Source organism: Podarcis muralis, chromosome 17, assembly GCF_964188315.1.
Source record: "Podarcis muralis chromosome 17, rPodMur119.hap1.1, whole genome shotgun sequence".
NCBI classification, from domain to species: Eukaryota; Metazoa; Chordata; class Lepidosauria; order Squamata; family Lacertidae; genus Podarcis; species Podarcis muralis.
In genome coordinates this window covers 83,525-103,855 of record NC_135671.1, presented here as the reverse complement: position 1 = coordinate 103,855, position 20,331 = coordinate 83,525, and the positions used below count along the sequence as shown (strand labels likewise).

At 46.7% G+C, this 20,331-nt stretch overlaps 1 protein-coding gene across 4 annotated transcripts in view; it reads right to left on the bottom strand.

The window, feature by feature from the left end:
- Positions 1-20,331, bottom strand: part of VANGL1 (VANGL planar cell polarity protein 1) — a 43,123-nt gene that overhangs the window by 9,427 nt on the left and 13,365 nt on the right. For 2 of the 4 annotated variants that reach the window (XM_077921438.1, XM_077921437.1), the window contains exons 5-6: positions 3,031-3,164; positions 217-255 (exon numbers count right to left, since the gene is read on the bottom strand). In XM_077921438.1, the coding sequence (XP_077777564.1) occupies positions 217-255; positions 3,031-3,164 (173 nt within the window). The remainder of the gene's footprint in view (positions 1-216; positions 256-3,030; positions 3,165-20,331) is intronic. The other 2 variants (XM_077921441.1, XM_077921440.1) reach the window with 1 other exon arrangement.

The following is a 20,331-nucleotide window of genomic DNA, read 5'->3' as shown; positions in this document are numbered from 1 at the left end:
GACCACAAATATTCCCTTGGGGTACAGCTGTGCTGTAAAGGGATGGTTTTTCCCTGATGTACTGAAATCAGCGGAACAAAATGTAAACCGGGAAAGGGAACTTAAGATGTAACCTCCGTATAACCAGCTTTTACAGAAAGATACAGCAGCAACACAGAACCGGAACTGGGTGAATACACTTAGACAGAGGACACATACACCAAAGATGCTACTTACCATCTGCTAAATGCATTTTCAGTTTGGCCACAAGGGCGGCTGGAGCACATGGCAATTCAGCGACAAGAAAGAGGGAGTGTGAAAGGGGAAATGGGAGGGAGGAAGGGAGGGGAGAGATTCAAAAGGAAAAAAACAAAGACAGAAAATAAGAACATCAAGTGACATGAGACGGACAAAAAACAAAGCGAAGCAGTGCCAGACAAAATAAAAAAACTTCTCAAAACTGGTGAAAGATTTTTTAGGCAGAAACAGGCACAGTTAAGCAAGATGGCGCCTACCAGACGAGCAGGACATGGGATGCTGCCCTAGGCCTCTGGGTTTTTCTACTTGTCTGCTCCAACCTTCAATGGCTCTCCAAGGACCATTCCAAGCCCTGGAATCCTTTTTCTTTTTAATGCCAGGGCCTGAACCCAAGATACTCTGTATGCAAGGAATGTGCTGTCCAGCTTTCTGGGGAGGGCTATGGTCCCTTCCCAAATGTGTCCAGGTCTCCCATCACATCTATAGTTTGGCTCTCATCCTAAATAGGGAAGGGGGGGGGGTTACAAGCTGTTTTTGTCCTGGGAGCTTTCACATCTCCCCATTGGGGGTGGGGGAGGTGATAGGAGGGACAGACCCCTTTTGAGAGCGAGCTCTGGATGGTATGCACCAATTAGTTTGGAAGCAAAATGGGCCCACCCCAAAATAAGATCATGTTTTCCATGTACTGAGAAGGCTCCCTGGCCATACAGAAGAAGCAGGGCTTTTTGCGACAGTACTCAATGGTACAGAGTACTGACACCTCTTCTTTTGCTGCCCGTGGCAGCCATTTTGTGCCGGCACCCACAGAATGTTTATCATTATATGAGCACCATCATCTCATTTTTAACAAAAGAGGCAATGTGCAGAAGTACATAAAAAGTAGATGTTCTGTAAACTAAAAGAACAGTATGCTTTTCAAAGCTCAAAATGGCCGTGTGAGTTTCCTTGACTAGCAAACTGCTGAGGGCAGAGATGTAAGAAATGAACTCATCTCATTAATCTGGAGAAAGTACTTCTGGGCTCATACTGAATGCCAAAGACAAGAACTGTTGTTTGCTCCTTGCATTTGCTTGGGGTGGAGAGAGAAGCATGTTGCTTCCTAATCACAGCTAGGCAAGAGTCCTGGATTTGCCCAGTTTTTTATGGGAGTGTCTCATTTTCACTCCAGTGAGAAGGGGGAAAGAGGTCAAAGCTGTGTTGGCTAACCGTTCGAGGACCCCACTGACCATGCGTCCAAGGTCTGCATGCCAGCGGGGGGTGTGACCAGCACACACTCACCACCCATATGCTCAGGCAGATGTCCACACATTCACCTCCACGCAGCAGGCGCAGGGCATGAACAGACAGGAAGGCAAGAAGGCAGGCAGAGACATACACACACTCAGCAGAGTGGCGGGAGGACCTGCAGACAGGCATGCACCCCATACACACATCACTGTGCTGGTCTTGATGGAGGGGTCGAAACCACTTTGCTCAACAATGTCCCCTGCTGCTTGGTACACACACACACACAATAAAAAGAAGCCAAGTTGTTGCGGGCCTGGGGGGGCACTAGAAATTACTGGGGTGTGTGTGAATATTGCCTATAGGCTAGTCAACACCTGGTCAAAAGGATCCCTTTTGCAAGCCTAGAAATGATGGCTATGGTTGAGCTGGAAAATAAAAACAAAAAGCAAAATTAAGGCAAGAGAGGGGAATGGAAGATGGGCAAGTCTCCCAAGCTCGCATAGTTCCCTGGTCTTGACACCTAGCACCCAAGAGTGAAGAAGTGAGAGGAGGGGATGGGGAAAGGCCCCCCTTTCCCTGAGCACCGGCTGTTTCCACAACTGCTTGTTCGGAAAGGGAGAGGGGCTTGGGGCCAGTGGCTGGTGGGACAAAAGCAAGGATTTCACCTCCGATTCAGATTTTGAGCTGAGCTGCTCACTGCTCTAAGGCAAGCTCTACATTCTTCACCAAGTCCAAGTGTGGAGAAGTTCACCAGCATCTTTAAGGGAAACGAGCTTGCCTATAACCACATCTTGGAGCAGAAGTAGCTGATTTGGTGCCCTACAGACATTGTTTGACTCAACCACCATCAACGCCAGCCAGCGTGGCAAGTGGCCAAGGGCGATGGGAATTATTAGTCTAACAGCATCTGAAGGGCCATGGCTTCCCCCAAATCTGCCTTATGGTATCAAGGAGGTGAGTGTTAATGTTGAGACGGGGCAGGGAGAGAGAGAAATGTGAATGTGTACCATGAAATTAAGTGCTCAGGTGACTCTGAGCTGTTTAACACTTTTTGGTCAAGGGTCCCCACCTGGAAACATTACATTTGGGCAAGGCGGAGAAATACAAGACCCTCATCATTCATTACTCATGTCATGGGAGCACCAGGTGATTACTGGAGTCTTGGCACGTCTCTGGCCATGCTGTCCAGTCTCAGCTACAGAGGTCCACGCATTGGTGTGATATTTTGCAGGTAGAAGCCTATATATGAATAGCTCTTCCCTCCAGATAGTCATGCCAATGTGTGGACATCTATAGGCAGCACCAGGCAGTCTTTGGGGGGCGCAATTATCCTCAAGGAGGGGTAATGATGCTCTGTGTCCATCATCCAAAATCTCTCTCTCAGCATGTGAAAAATAAGCTGAAAGCTTCAACCCTGGACCATAACAGAGGCAAGGGAGGGGGGTGGGGGTGGGATGGCAGCAGCCTGACTTTCCTGCAGTCCAGGTCAAGGCAAGCAAAAGGGGGAAAGGACATAGAGCAGCTTCCAGACATTACCCCCAATTAATTTGCCCTCTCTCAACCTACCATCGACATTGTAGACCTTCAGACCCGCCATGTGCTTCTCTGCACGTGCTTTGGAAGCTGTTAACAACAGGGGGTTGTAGACAGAAAAGTCTCTGTGGTAATTTTCCAGAACGACTAAAGCAGCACGCTGGATACTGGAAAGAGAAATGGGAAGAAATATATACCGTGTGTATGTATGTGTGTGTGTGTGTGTGTGTGTGTGTGTGTGTGTGTGTGTCTATATATATATATATATATATATATATATATATATATATATAGTAGTTCATGAAAACCACAATATATGTGAACAACTTCCATAGTCTCTCTGTATTTTGGCAAGCACAAACCCAAGGAAACCCTTCATTTTAACCCTAATTCACATAAAGACTTTCTGTTGTTAGATTACAATGCCCTTCATCCCTAGCCAGCAGGACCAGTGGTCAGGGATGATGGGAGCAAACTCTGGGGACCCAAGGTTGGCGAAAGCTGCCTAGGTCACCTCTGGTCTACTCATTATAGTGCCAGGAAAATAAAGCAGCTGTTTTTAACTTGTTTATGCATTGTGTCTGAAGAGCCACTATTGTGCCTCTCAATTTCTCACCACCAAACTGGTTCAGTGAAAGACTCAGCCTTTGTTTATTTCTATGTTTCTTTTTTGTATGTGATGTATTAAAATGAAATAAAAATATTAAAAAAGAAAGAAAGAAAGACTCAGCCTTCCAAGAACCATATTCCATCCCCACCATGTAACTGCAATGCTGTTGAGTGTATGCGCAAGAGGACCCATCTGTAACGCTCCTCATAAGCCTCCTCCAACACTGGTTTTTATCCAGCTTATTGTAATTAGAGGACAGGGCTGTGTTGTTGCTGCTGTTTTAAAACTTTTAAGAAATTCTCTCTCTACGTTAGTGGGAGGGTTTGGGTGGGGCTGCAGCAGCAGGGAAAATTTTCTTTTTAACCCTTCCCCCTACACATAAGTACACTACAATTTCCCTGATCAAATATGTGTTTCCCAGAGGAGCCTCATATAGGTATCACGTATGATTTAAATCAGGAAAAGTGTTCAAGAGAAAGGTTAAACCAGGGGTCAGCAAACTTTTTCAGCTGTCCCTCAGACCTTGTGGGGGGCTGGACCATATTTTGAAAAAAGAAGAATGAATTCCTATGCCCCACAAATAACCCAGAGATGCATTTAAATAAAAGGGCACATTCTACTCATGTAAAAACACCAGGCAGGCCCCACAAATAACCCAGAGATGCATTTTAAATAAAATCACACATTCTACTCATGTAAAAACACGCTGATTCCCGGACCGTCCGTTGGCCGGATTGAGAAGGCGATGGGGTCGGATCCGGCCCCCGGGGCCTTACTTTGCCTACCCATGGGTTAAACCTTCCCTCTCCGAGCATCTCAACACCAACCTAATTTGGGGGCAGGGAGGGGGATTACTTGCAGCTGTTTTAAGCTATAATTACCGAGAGATCAAGTAATAATAATTTTATTATTATTGGTGGTTTTTCACCACCATCTATTTTGGCTCATAGTTCTCCCTTTTCCTTTATTTTAAAACTTCAGAGGCAAATCAAATCATTTGTTTATACAAGCATTGATAACAAAGCTTGGTAACACCATTTGCAACTTAATAAGTCCTAATATTTTTGTATTGGTTGCTTTTTATTTTTATTGCATTGATACATATATTATCTATTCTATATTAATTACTATGAGAGCTTTCTCTCTAATAAAACTGTAAGGATATAATCATGCTGCAGTTTGCTTGGCCACAGACAGGTGATACTGGATGATAAAATAATAGAATCCTAGAAGAGTAGAGATGGAAGGGACCTTCACTATGGGCAGCTGCTGGTCCATTGGGAGGGCAGCCCAGGTGAGGAGAGGGTCTCTGGAGGACGAACATGAAGGCACAGGTGAGGAGTGGAGGGAGCCAGAGGATGGAGATGTGCAAAGCAAGCAAGCAAGTGGGTGAGGCAGAGCAATCTGAAGGAGGGAGACGCAGGCAGGTGATCAGGGTGGTAGGCGAGGCAAGGAGGAGGAGTCTGGAGGATGGAGATGCGACTGTGCAGGCAAGCAGCCCAGGCAAGGTAAGGAGGAGGGAACCAGAGGACAGAGATGTGGGCAGGTAAGCAGCTCAGGTGAGCAATGGAAATATGGCGGGTTAGCCAGGTGTAAAGGGAAGGGGTTGGCCAGGGGGGCAGAGGGTTAGAAGGTAAGAAGAGCCTGCTGGCTCAGCTCAATGGCCATCTATCTAGTCCAGCATGCTGTTCTCACAGTGACCTACGAGATACCTGTGAGATATCTGAGCATAAGAACACTCTCCTGTCCTGTGGTTTCCAGCAACTGGCATTCGGAAGAATTATTGCCTCCAGCTGTGCAGGCAGAACATAGCCATCTCAGCTAGTAACCACTGAGAGCCCTCTCCTCCATGGGCTTCTCCAATCCTCTTTCAAAGCCAGATAAGTTGGTGGCCATCATTGTCCCCCACAGGAGCAAATTCCATAGTTCAACTACGCACTATGTGCAAAGAAATACTTTCTTTTGGCGGGAAGGTATGGCTGGCAAGAGAAGCAAATGGGGTCACAGCCCATAGTATATACACATTTATATGTATTATTCCAGTATCTTAAACTCCTAACACATGCAATGATTTTACTTCTTTATTCATTTAACATCTTATAAAACAGACACCGTTACCAAGCTATTCCATTACAAATATTATTGTTTCTCAGAATAGTATCATTTAAAATAATTTCTATTTCTCCTTTGATTCTCGAAGTAAATGGGTTTCAAGTTTTATCAAAAATATACTGTTTCTCTCTCCCCCCACCCCCAATAAAATGGCTCAATTTGGCCATTAAAGAAATGTCCCATTTCACCCCACTCCATTCATTTATTGTTGGTGTTATTTGTAATCTCTGCTTGTGTGCATATAACCATCTTGTGGCCGTCAACTAAGGAGAAATACGCAAGTTCTTTGTCTTCCTTTTTTTGCTGAACCATCTACATACAAAAGAAGCATCATTGGCTGGGTCCAACGAGGCTCCTGGTTTTCTAACCCCCTTCCTTTTTTCACTTGCTCCTTTGCCACTAAAGAGAGGCGGCAGCTGAAATGCGAGGAGGAGCAGACCTTAATTACATGGATGGCACCAACAAGAAAACCAGAGAGGTCACAATCATTTGCAGAATGAGCACATGCCTGAAACAGCCCCCTGGGGCTGCATTGCTTAAACCTTCCTGCCCACATCAAGGAGAAGCACCACCCTTTGTAACTCAGCTTTGCCGGCTGCATGTTACGAGCCATAAAGGAATGGGAACCGCCCCCCCACCCAACGTTAGCGCATGTACACACCCTTCTCTTCCCACACAGGCATTCACTTCTATGAGCAAACACTACCAAGAGGCAGCAAAGAATGGAAACCATCTCAGCAGAGAGAAAAGCTTGCAAAGGCGTTCAGCTAATGAAGGGAACAGTGAGAAAGGTGCTCCCAAAGTTATTTGGCTACTGACCAGATTAAATGAGTCTAGGTTTTACTGGGGTTATTAATGCCACAGAATGGACACATTAGCCCTCTCTCCATGCTAATTTCCAGACTAATTTCTGTTGCTGAAAGCAACAGGAATAGCTCAGTTGGTCAGAGCAAGGTGCTGTTAACGCCAAGGTTGCAGGTTTGATCCCCATATGGGGCAGCTGCATATTCCTAGACTAGATGACCCTCAGGGTCCCTTCAAACTCTACAGTTCTATAGGATAACATCTCTAATGTAACACACAAGCCCTTTCCCCGCTAGCCAGGTCTAAAAGAAGTCAAACTGAGGCAGCCACTTCATATAACTGAGTTTCAGTGTCATTAAAAGCAAGTGTGGCAATGTCCCTTTTAAGAGGTCTGTTATATTTTGGGGCCAGGTGGGGTGGGGTGAAGGGAGACTGTAGGTGGGAGCTGTGTGAGAGGCACCCAGAAGAGAACCATGAGAAGGTAAATTGTGACATGACACCCCCCCCCCGATAGTTAAATAAATGAAGCAACATTATATTGAAGAAATCTGGTATCAGACTTTATAGGTGCATCTAAGAAAATGGTAGCAGGAGTGGGGTGTCTCCAGAAAAACCTGTCTGGTTAGAAGAGAAGAAAAGTCAAGGAAAGTAAGAATGTTGATTTAGGACTACCAACTATACTGAGCCTCTCCAGCAACGAAGCAGAAGCCGGGCAACATTTTAAACAAGCCTTTGACTTCTATGTGATGCTGGGTAAAAACAGAAATGGATGATGACAGTCAGAAGACAGCGCCCTTTCTTTCTCAATGTAGTGGACAACGAAGCAACATATCTATGCAATGGCTTACAATGTTCTGCCACTGAAAAAAACTTAACTACAAGTTGGCGCAGGAAAGGTTTGAGGAAAACTGCCTCCCTAAAAGGAATGATACCTTTGAACATTATACATTCAAAATGAGACCAGAGAGAGAGAAACGGTTGAGGCTTTTGTGGCTGTTCCCAGCCTGCTATGGAAACATGCAATTATGGAGAGTTAACTGAAACCTGCCTGAGAGAGCAGCTAGTATGTATTGGGAATCCAAGAAAATCATGATCCCGCATTAGAAAAGGCATTCAGAATTTGCAAAACAGCTGAAGCAACAGTGCAGGGAATGCAAACATTACAAGGCATGCAGGACGCCAGAGAAGTCCTAGGAATTTGGAAAGCCCCACCCCACAAGTCCATGCACAACCCAAACAAAACTGAGAGCTCCAAGTGGAAGCAAGCAACTGGAGCAAGACACAAGGAAGAAAACAGGAAAAAGCTGTGCACCAAACGTGGCTGCCTTCATGCGCCCATTAAGCGCCCAGCATACGTTGCAACATATGCAAGCAGCTGCACTATTTTCAAGGGTCTGCAATTAAAGTCATAAGACACAGTATCACCAACGGAGAGTTCGTGCTCTGCATGGTGAAGTTAGCAACTGCACGGGTGAGGGTGGGGAAGATTTCTGCACTGGCAAGCTGCAAGAGGATGAAACATCACAAGGCCAGATCATTTGGAGAGTGGTGGAGTCTCCTTCTTTGGAGGTCTTTAAGCAGAGGCTTGACAACCACATGTCAGGAGTGCTCTGATGGTGTTTCCTGCTTGGCAGGGGGTTGGACTTGATGGCCCTTGTGGTCTCTTCCAACTCTATGATGCTATGATTTCCCTTGACACGGTAACATTTAAGGTAGACATGGGGCCACACAAGAAAGTTACAAAATGCAAGTCAAGCCCCTCTATTTAGAGTACAATAAGTTTAATCTAAAAACTTTGAAGATAGCCCCCATTCCAGACAAGGGCATGTGTGAACTAGTAATTAAACACAAGGGCAATGCCATGAGAGTGCAGCTTGTAACCGTGCCAACATCACCCGTGCCCATCAAAGGGTTAAAAGCATGCTGAGACCTAAACCTGATTAAGACAGCAAGCACCACACAGAAAAAGGTTACACACCTACCACTCCTGTCTCAAGAAATGTGCCCCTAGCCGTAAGAAAAAGGTTGAAAGAGGAGCTAGGCAGACTAGCCGCACTGGGCACTGTTGAAAGGCAGAAGAGGCAACTCCCTGGGCGCATCCTTTAGTAATTGTGAGAAAAAGTTGCCTGCTGTTATGCCTGGATCCCAAACAACTGAGCAAGTATGTCATTTTCTCATTCCCACAAGGGATGAACTCTGGGGATGCGGCAGGTGCCAGGTGTTTCTCCACTTGGGATGCATCTGCAGGGTCTGAGCAGGTGCTCCTAGTTAGGGAAAGGGCAAAGCTGTGCACTTTTAACTCCCTCCGTGGAAGCTGCTGTTTCAAGGGGCTTCCATTTGGCTGATGCCTGTGAAACATTTTGCACTGCAAGGTCAATGTGATGCTGACATCTATCCATGCAAAAATCTGTGCAAGGCTGAGGGGAAATGGTAATACGATAAGGGTACCAAAGACTTGCCATCACTTCAAGAAAATTATGTGCTGAGTTCCAATACAGTGGTACCTCTGGTTAAGAACTTAATTCATTCCGGAGGTCCGTTCTTAAGCTGAAACTGTTCTTAACCTGAAGTACCACTTTAGCTAATGGGGCCTCCCGCTGCCACCACATGATTTCTGTTCTCATCCTGAGGTAAAGTTCTTAACCCGAGGTACTACTTCCGGGTTAGCGGAGTCTGTAACCTGAAGCGTCTGTAACCTGAAGCGTTTGTAACCCGAGGTACAGCTGTAGGAATGGAAATCCAAAAGGGGAACGGACAGTGTTCCACCACTAAGTGGCTTCAATATCATATGAGGCGATCACACCCCATGAACCTTCCTTTACGATGGAAGAGAAGGCATCTCCTACTGATTCAATATTATTATTATTCACTCAGAAACAATGGCGGACAACCAACACCACTCCGCACCAAATGAGGGACTCAAATCCATGACAGGGGAAGAAGGCAGAGAAACAACTCCCCAAAACTCCCCAAAACAAAACAGTATGAGCAAATAGGCACCAGGAACTGGAATACTGTACGGCTAAGGGAGGCCCAACGGAGCCATAGGAAAGCCAGAAGGACTCACTGAAAGTGATGATGTGTTACTATTACTGCTTTACATTTTTTGTTGATCAGTTTTTAGTATTATTATTAAAAAAAGAGGGAGATGTGGTGATATCCCTTTAAGAGGTTTGTTATGCTTCATAGGGGAACCGCCTGAGAGGTTCATGTCAGAGGTTTATGCGCCTCAACAGCATGCAAGGAAAGCAAAGAGACTGCACATAGCAGCTGTGTGTGAGGCACCTAGAACAGAACAGGACCACAATAAAGTAAATATGGAAACTATGGAAGTGAGAGCTGGACCATAAAGAAAGCTGATCGCCGAAGAATTGATGCTTTTGAATTATGGTGCTGGAGGAGACTCTTGAGAGTCCCATGGACTGCAAGAAGATCAAACGCATCCATTCTGAAGGAAATCAGCCCTGAGTGCTCACTGGAAGGACAGATCGTGAAGCTGAGGCTCCAGTACTTTGGCCACCTCATGAGAAGAGAAGACTCCCTGGAAAAGACCCTGATGTTGGGAAAGATGGAGGGCGCAAGGAGAAGGGGACGACAGAGGATGAGATGGTTGGACAGCGTTCTCGAAGCTACAAACATGGGGGAGGCAGTGGAAGACAGGGGTGCCTGGCGTGCTCTGGTCCATGGGGTCACGAAGAGTCGGACACGACTAAACGACTAAACAACAACAAACCCTGTGATTGTTAAGGAACACCACATTATACTGAAGAAATCTGATATCTATCTTTACTGGTACATTGGAGAGAACGTCACAGGCAGTGTTATTAAATGTATTGGGGGGGGGAGGGCTGGTTCCCCAGCATGGGGGTGAAGTGAAAGAAGGGGACACATCTTGGATTTTCCACCTCAGGCATCAAAATATGTGTTGCTGGAAGCAATTTTGTAGGATAGTTGTCCCACTGTGCCAACTACTGCATTAGAAAGAAGACGCTTTGATAAGGGCAAGGAAATGTGTGCTGTCTGAATGGCTTTCCTCTCCTGGGTAGGATTGACCTATGGCGGCGCCCCAGGGCACTTATGCAAGGAGAGCCCTTGTGTTAGTCATCTTCTCTCCCTCCATAGCTAGATGATGTTGACTTCAGCAGGCTGGAGAAAAACCACAGGCCATTGGGAAGACTTCCCCAGCCCTGACATGTTAGGATTGCAATCCTAGACCGACTTAATAGGGAGTAAGCAATATTGAGTGGGGACGCAGGTGGCACTGTGGTCTAAACCACAGAGCCTAGGCTTGCTGATCAGAAGGTCGGCGGTTCGAATCCCCACGAGGGGGTGAGCTCCCATTGTTCGGTCCCAGCTCCTGCCCACCTAGCAGTTCAAAAGCACGTCAAAGTGCAAGTAGATAAACAGGTACCGCTCCGGTGGGAAGGTAAATGGTGTTTCCGTGCGCTGCTCTTTCACCAGAAGCGGCTTAGTCATGCTGCCCACATGATCCACATGTCCGCTGTCTGTGGCTCCCTCGGCCTATAGAGCGAGATGAGCGTCGCAATCCCAGAGCTGTCCACGACTGGACCTAATGGTCAGGGGTACCTTTACCTTTACCTTTAAGCTATATTGAACCCAATTAGGTTTACATCTGAATAGACATATACAGAATTGTTCTGCAAGGTTCTTTTAAAAACTCCCTGGCCACCAACCAATTGCCCTTCCACCGTAATTAAGAAGGAAAAACGTATGATACCATGAATAATGATTGTAGAAAACCAGGCTTGCTGGGCTATAAATCTTTTGATTTTTTTATGGGGTGTTTCAGAAGCAGGCATGCAATTTCACTTTGACGTTGCAACAACTTGCTTCAGTCTTGTCTAGCCTACTGCTGTGCTAGTAGACTCCAGCATCAGCACTCCCCTTCTTGCAGTGAACTCAGCAAGTGGGTCATGTCAGAGCATGATCTGGCAAGTAAGGCGGCAGCTGTAGTAGTATGTGCTGTTCTAAAACTTTATCAGGTGCCAGGAGTGCTGGAAAGTCTTGTGCACACAAATTCATTCCACCTTTTAAAAATATATATACACCTTGCATTTGTTTTATTCACCCCCCCCCCCCCACTTTCCATGAGCAGCACAGAGAGAGTATTTTTTGAAAGACAGTTTACTAAGGGCAAATCCTCTCACTTTCTCAAAAAGAATGGAAGGAATCCCAAACATATTGATATTCAAAAGTTTCAGGCACAGAGGAGAGTCACTTCCAGAGCAACGCTATATGTGCAAAAAGACAAGCGTGCATTGAGCAGAAATGAGCTTGATGGATCGGCTATTTGGATAGAAGTAACAGCCAGGGCTCATCCACACTTCCCATCGCCCCATGCCTAGAAAGCATGGGTCTGAGCAGTTCTGTGTTTGCCCCGCAGCTCCCCCCAGAAAAACATGCTGTCTACCACTGAATGCAATCCATGGAAAACCTAATTGCCATTTGGTCCGACTCAGCGGTAAATTGCAGGTTTCCTTGGGTGAAAGCAGCAGGGCAAACAGAGGGTGCCGGACGCAGTGCCGGACGTATGTATAAGCTAAACAAGCGTAGCGCCCCACCGCTTGGGGGGCCCCCAAAAAATTAAAGGGGAAAAACTGGATGTACATTTCCAAAATATAAGATAAAAAACAAATAAAATAAAACCTACATACAGCAACAATGTTTTGTGTTGTGTTGGCTCCTATGGTGTAAGTCATGGGCCCCTCCTGCTAGCTTGCTCCCTAAAATATCACTGGTTTGCTCATTTCTATATATAGGGTGCCTACATTCTGCATGGACTTTTCAACAATTACTTTGATGAAATACATACAGTCATACCTCGGGTTGAATGTGCTTCAGGTTGAGCGCTTTTGGATTGCGCTCCGTGGCAACCCAGAAGTAACGGAGTGCGTTACTTCCGGGTTTTGACACTTGTGCATGCGCAGATGCTCAAAATGACGTCACGCGCATGTGTGGAAGCGGCAAAACATGACCCACGCATGCGCGGACACACCGTCGCGTCTTATGTTCCATTCAGGATGCGAAAGGGGCTCCGGAACGGATCCCATTCGCATCCTGAGGTACCACTGTATTTTGTTATGTGTAAATGGCTTTAGATACCTATTAGGTCCATAAATTACCTTATAGCATATATTCAACACAAAAAACAGTGACAAATTGTTGTTGACAAAGAGCAGCTGGACATATAAAGGGCCCCAATACCTTCAGTAGCTTAGGGTCTCATCAAACCTAAATCCTGCCCTGGGTGGACGAGCCCTCACTGTTTGACTGCAGGCGGGAAGAGAGGAGGTTGGCAGGTGCAGATTCTGCCATTACTCTGCTGAGAGAAGCAGAATCTGCCAGATCTCCCTCTGAGACACAGAAAGGACCAGGAAGGAGATGGGGCCATTTATCTTTCAAAGTCTTCTTAAGTCTCGCCAGAGTATCTGTTGTGGTGGTCCTCAAGTTACACTGTTTACAAATCAGGCATGACTATTGATTTGGTCATTAGGAGGGGCTTAGAAAGGAGGAACTAATCCTAAGGCAAAATGCTTTACACTTCTCAGGGTAAGCACGAGGTACGTGAAATGTTCAGGGGGTTGTGAAAGGACCTTGAAGCTCTTATATTTTCAAAAATAATGCAAAAAAGAGGTGCTGATATTCTTAATCCTTTAGTTTTGAGGGTGCATCTTTCTTAACAGACTGATCAAACAACTTCAACAGTTAAGCTTTTTATTTATTTAGTTTTAAACATTTTAGCGCACTAGTTAACGCAGCCCAAATTCCTCAGGAAACTGCTGGGCCACAGAAACCATTTCCAACTCCTGATCTTGAAAGGCTTCCAGAGAGTGCAGCCAGCACGCCAAACCTCTTTTTGCACTACACTTGCGCACAAGGCAGGAGAACAAGCTGCACTAAGTCAGCGGTTATTTCAACTGCTCTTCCCAAACCACCAACTGACAGTGCTAAACTAGAAGTATTTTCTATTGATAAACCTGAGAGGTCAATACAGGGGAGACAAGAAGAAGCGGCAGCAAGGAAGAAAACGAACAGATAAAATGCTTAGGTGAAAATCAGGCTCTAGTAGCCAACTTCCTTTGCTCTCAGTGGCAGTGCTAATCTACAAACCTAGAAGAGGAGATGCTTTATTCTGAGCCAAACTGGTGTTGATATATAGTAAGAGGCAAGCATTACACAAAAGTTCAGATGAGCTTAAGCCATTTTTCAAGAAAAGTTGAACTCGGGGCTGCAACCCTATGAACCTTTGAGAATAAGATCTTGTTGGAACTGGGGGGAATGAAAAGCCCACTCATATTCACCCAGCAATGCCAGTGAACAGCCAGATCATTCATTACTCCAGGAGCAGCACATTATCGAGATCCTGTAGAGTTTCATTTGCACTCGGCACATGCTGGGCTTTGAACAGTGTGGGCTGCAGGGACACTGACTAGGAGAAACAGAGAAAAGGCACACTGCTGTTGAAAGCACTGCTGCACTCCGGTGCCTCTGGTCTGATCCAGCAAGAAGTCCCAAAGTCAGGTACTTTAAAGCACTATGCAGGGCTGGTAAAGAGCCCTGTGAGGTGCTTTAAAGTGCCTTAAGCTTTAGGCCCTACTGCCCCTTAGCTGACTGAGTAGAGCCAAAACCTGCTCTCTCTTGCCAATGCACAAGCCAGTGTGCGCTTCAGGTCTCCTGACTCCACACTGGCAATTACGTCTCAGCTTTCCCACACCTGACATCACATATGCTGTAATTCCAAACGGGCCTTAGGGAAAGTACGTATTTGCAATGCATTTTGTAGATTCTCCTAGCACAGGGACGTCCAACTTCCAAGAGACTGCAATCTAATAATAATAATAATAATTTATAATAATAATTTATTATTTATACCCCGCCCATCTGGCTGGGTTTCCCCAGCCACTCTGGGCGGCTTCCAAAAGAATATTAAAATACTGTGATACATCAAACATTAAAAGCTTCCCTAAACAGGGCTGCCTTCAGATGTCTTCTAAAAGTCTGGTAGTTGTTGTTCTCTTTGACATCTGGTGGGAGGGCGTTCCACAGGGAGGGCGCCACTACCGAGAAGGCCCTCTGCCTGGTTCCCTGTAACTTGGCTTCTCGCAGTGAGGGAACCGCCAGAAGGCCCTCGGTGCTGGACCTCAGTGTCCGGGTAGAACAATGGAGGTGGAGACGCTCCTTCAGGTATACTGGACCGAGGCCGTTTAGGGCTTTAAAGGTCAGCACCAACACTTTGAATTGTGCTCGGAAACGTACTGGGAGCCAATGTAGGTCTTTCAAGACCGGTGTTATATGGTCTCGGCGGCCGTTCCCAGTCACCAGTCTGGCTGCTGCATTCTGGATTAGTTGTAGTTTCCGGGTCACCTTCAAAGGTAGCCCCACGTAGAGCGCATTGCAGTAGTCCAAGCGGGAGATAACCAGAGCATGCACCACTCTGGCGAGGCAGTCCGCGGGCAGATAGGGTCTCAGCCTACGTACCAGATGGAGCTGGTACACAGCTGCCCTGGACACGGATTTAACCTGTGCCTCCATGGACAGCTGTGAGTCCAAAATGACTCCCAGGCTGCGCACCTGGTCCTTCAGGGGCACGGTTACCCCATTCAGGACCAGGGAATCCTCCACACCTGCCCGCCTCCTGTCCCCCAGAAACAGTACTTCTGTCTTGTCAGGATTCAATCTCAATCTGTTTGCCGCCATCCATCCTCCATCCGCCTCCAGACACTCACACAGGACCGTCACCGCCTTCACTGGTTCTGATTTGAAAGAAAGGTAGAGCTGGGTATCATCTGCATACTGATGAACACCCAGCCCAAACCCCCTGATGATCTCTCCCAGCGGCTGCATGTAGATGTTGAAAAGCATAGGTGAGAGGACAGAACCCTGAGGCACCCCACAAGTGAGAGCCCAGGGGTCTGAACACTCATCCCCCACCACCACTTTCTGAACACGGCCCAGGAGGAAGGAGCGGAACCACTGTATGACAGTACCCCCAGCTCCCAGCCCCTCAAGACGGTCCAGAAGGATGTTATGGTCGATGGTATCAAATGCCGCTGAGAGATCCAGCAGAACTAGGAAACAGCTCTCACCTTTGTCCCTAGCCCACCGGAGATCATCAACCAGTGCGACCAAGGCAGTTTCAGTCCCGTGATGAGGCCTGAATCCCGATTGGAAGGGATCCAAATGGTCCGCTTCTTCCAGGCGTGCCTACTCACACAATTAAAAACTGGCAGTGACTACCCCTTTGGGGGGGGGTTTCAGGCCAAAAACTACCCCTTTTGGGGGGGGGGTCAGGTCAAAGTTGTTGAACTTTCTTTTTAGGGAGGAACATCTCTTTTTGGGGGGGGGAGTAGGGCAAAGGAATAAATGAATAAAGTCACTCACCTAGAAATCGCTAATGAAACAGTAAGCCTCGCAGCAAGGCCTCCAACTTCCGTTCTGGCTATCTAGAGGATGGGGCCAGGGGCCAGGGCCGGATGGAGGAGCCAGCAATCGACCGCGATCTACCAAAACCTCCCAGGGATCGACCAGTTGATCGCGATAGACCTGTTGGACATCCCTGTCCTTGCAGTATGCACATTCTCTGGGCAGCATGTACAGTGTCCAAGAAACATGCCTTTCCCCTATTTCTTGTGCGATCTTCTGCCTGGGCTAGTTCTGGCCTGCTGCCTCCGCTTACATGGCCAACAATGAACCCTCCTATTGATCAGTCAAGCAGTAGGAAAGGGGGCACCATATAAAGATTCACTTGGTTCTTCAGTCCAGCCCCCTTTTTACCACTCTCAGCGCAAGGGCAATTGCAGGGAGAGAAAAATTGTAAAACTTCCCTATTGCTTAGGGAAAAGCTTACTAGCAGCACATGCATCTCTCCGCCATACACTATACAGTTGCACATACATCTTTCCCTCTCTTTTTGCCCAAGAGCATCTCTCTCAGACAAGCACATACACAGCATAATTGACCACCCCACCAAAAAAAGAAAAAAAGAAAAGCCCCTCCACAGGTGGAGGAAGTGCCTGCAATTAAAAGAAAAAAATAGCATTAAAAAATGCACAAGGGCCACCAACCCGGTGCCTGTGGATGCCCTGGTGGGGATTCCTGTACTAGAGAGATCCAGCAATGTACAACAAATACAAAGCGAAGACCAAAGAGCAGCCACCCTAAGAGAACCAACAACAGATGCTCCACATTCTCAGCAATCTCATGTCCCTTCCAAGGAATCAAGAAAGTGGCACCAAGACACAGCATTCCACAGGCACCTGGAGAGCAGAATTAGAAACTCAGATATATAAGCTAGCTGCCAAATGCAACCTTATGCCTGGGCTGCCACAAAGCAATGTCTATCTGCCAGGGGATTGACTAGATGGCCCTCAGGGGCCTCCCAATGCTACGATTCTAGGATCTTAACTACATTGCCTGACTGCAGCTTCCTCTTGCAACAATTCACTTGTCAGTGTGCAAGGAGGAGAAACACACACAGGGGAAATGGAAATGGTGTTAACGATGGACTAAGGCAGAGGTTTGTAAATTGTGGTCTGTGAGTTCCGTTTGGCTGGCCTGTGGAAAGGCTACAGCGCAGTGAAATGGATCTGTACTCAGCCCTGCACTTACTTTCCTTGATGTAATGATGGAGGACACCCAGGCGTGTGTCTTTTGCTGGCTTGACGGAGATGTCAGTTGCAACCCGGCGCCCAAAAATCTCCACACAGGTGCAACTGGACCCGTGCGTGGCACCTGGGGAACTTCATACACTGCCTGAAAGCGTAGCTCTTCTCAGGAATTACTGACCTGAAGAGGCAACAGAAGCACAGTGGGGCCACGCATTTAGCCCACATAATTGAGAACCTCACAAGATCAAGGTTCTCAATTGTATTGGAAGCCTTCATAGACACAAAAGGCACACGACTCTCATCGTGTGAGGGGCTGAGACACTACAGTGGTACCTTGGGTTAAGAACTTAATTCGTTCCAGAGGTTCGTTCTTAACCTGAAACTGTTCTTAACCTGAAGACCACTTTAGCTAATGGGGCCTTCTGCTGCTGCCGCGCCGCCGGAGCCCGATTTCTGTTCTTATCCTGAAGCAAAGTTCTTAACCTGAAGCACTATTTCTGGGTTAGCAGAGTCTGTAACCTGAAGCGTATGTGCCAGCTCTGACAGTATGTAACCTGAAGCGTGTGTAACCCAAGGTACCACTGTAATGTGTACCTCTGGGTCAGGGCTTAAGCGCACAGCCCAGTTTCCAAGACAGTGATACCTGAAGGGAACTTCAGTCATTCGTGTTTACAGACAAATAATTACTGTGCATCTCTCTAACCCATTATTCCTCTGAGGCATCTAGACTATCATGAATGGACAACGGGCAGAGGAGAAAATGATGGATTGAAAGACTAGAAAACAAAGGTACACCCTCTTGAAGGTTGGTAATGAACCAGAGTAATAGTCCAGAATAAGTAGAGGCATAGACAGGTGTGTCGGCAAACGTACAGACAACAGAAAACTGCAGCCAATCCTGGCTCGCTCATGTGTGCTTGGATTATACATGTGCCTGTTACGTGGTTTTAGGTGTATACCTGAAAAACCTTGTGTGAAAATGTTCTGAAGCCAAATGCAATTTTACAGTTCATGCAACCTCTTATTACAACACCCTCCATTGCTCATTCAAAGAATGAGATTTTCCCTCTGTCCCTTTTGTTCCCCATTGCCAACTGCAGCTTATGATTTCAAACTCCTGAGCTACAGCAAATCTGATTCAAGCCTTACTATGCCTCTTGACACCTGATGTGCTTCTCTGGAGCAACCCACTTTGGGGGGGCGGGAGAGAAGAAAACGAGGACACACACAAAGAAGAGCACAGCTTCAGCTCAATTTCACCCCAGCTGGTATGGTAGCCACCCAGAGTTTAGACTGATTCATCTTTTGCCAGTTTTTTGCTTTTCGTTTAAACAGGTTCATCTAAATGCTGATGTTACATATTACTGCACAAAGTGTGGCGGCGGAATTTGGGCAATTCCATTTCAGATGGCATGTGTGTGAACTTGGGGGAAGACAACTTTCTGAGTGTTTCCTCATGTAATAAACTGAACACATCACAGCAAGGGCTACAACTATAGCACTCGTTCTAATGTGCTAGTTTATTACATAAATAAAATGTTGTACATGGGATGCTTAACCCCATACATCCTACAATCTGAAATGGTACAGTCCAGGTATGTAATAATCAGCATAATCTGCAGATCATGTCTTAATATGGGGGGGGGGGGCGCAGAAGTCCAAAGCTGTTAAGAACTGTTATATGCAAATGCTGTGTGGGGTGTGGGTGTGGGTGTGTAAAACATAGGGACAAAATGCAATAAAATAGTGCTAAAACATAACACACACAAAATCACAGAGAAAGTTGTAGGTTAACCTTTTCCTCAACATGCCAGGGTTTGGATGTGGAGATAGCATTTTATCCAGGTGAGCATTCAAACATTCAACACCACACCTGCTGTCCAGTGACATGGGGCTCTTCCTCCAGATGTTTTTGGACTCTAAGCCCCACTATCTCTGACAATTGGCCTTGCAAGCTGGGGCTAAAGGGAGACGGAATCCAACATCTGGAAAGCCAACTGTTCCCCCCCCGATCTAACCAAAGTGACAGAACATGGCATTTTTGTTCCTCACCAGCTGGTGTGCCTTCCATTCAGAAGAGATACGAAGCGTCTAACCCTGCATGTTTACTAAGCAGCACCACCGGGTTGCGGCTCCATGTTGCTGCCACACCTCCTTTACTACCTTTAGATTGTACAGCTGCGAAACTGTAAAGGACAGAGAACTTCACCACCTAATGCCACCTTACAGATAGGAAGCCGTGTTGGTCTGCCATGGTCAAAACAAAAAAAATTCCTTCCAGTAGCACCTTAAAGACCAACTAAGTTAGTTCTTGGTATGAGCTTTCGTGTGCATGCACACTTCTTCAGATACCTGAAGGTATCTGAAGAAGTGTGATGCCTGATACCTGATACCTTCAGGTATCTGAAGAAGTGTGAATGCACACGAAAGCTCATACCAAGAACTAACTTAGTTGGTCTTTAAGGTGCTACTGGAAGGAATTTTTTTTGTAATGCCACCTTTTTTGCAGTGCTGGCTGAGAGTGAGAGAGATAGCCGACAACCACACTTTCAAAGTTCTCCTCAGGTAAGAGGCTGCCCAGTGCTTTCAAGGGTATCCTGCCCCCACCAGAGAAGGAAGAAAGAGCTTGTGCAGTAGGTAGTCCCAAACTGCATGGAAAACAATGAGGGAAGGGCTCTCTTTTTTTGGACATTGGTGCTATATCCATGGGTCACTATGCAGCTGGGGGGTTCATGACGTGGGGGGCAGGGCCAGGAGGTCCAGTCCTACTCCTGCTACATGCATTTAATCCCACACACGGACGCAAATCTGTGACCAGGGCTAGATCCCACACAGAGGCAAGGTGGGGATCCTAAAAATGGGGTTCTTACACAACTTAAAACGAGCTGAAGCTGTTTTCAACAAACACCAGCAAAACTTGTGAAGGAACTACAGTCGTATCTTGGATCCCGAACGCCTTGCAAGTTGAACGTTTTGGCTCCCGAACGCCGCAAACCTGGAAGTGAATGTTCGGGTTTGCAAATGTTCTTTGGAACCCGAACATCCGATGCAACTTCCGCTGCTTCCGACTGGCTGCAGGAGCTTCCGTTCGACCTCTGAGGTACGACTGAACATGTAAATGGGCTGCAGAAATTGAGCTAAAGACCAAAATTTAAAAGGGGAGATTCATCCAGCTTGATG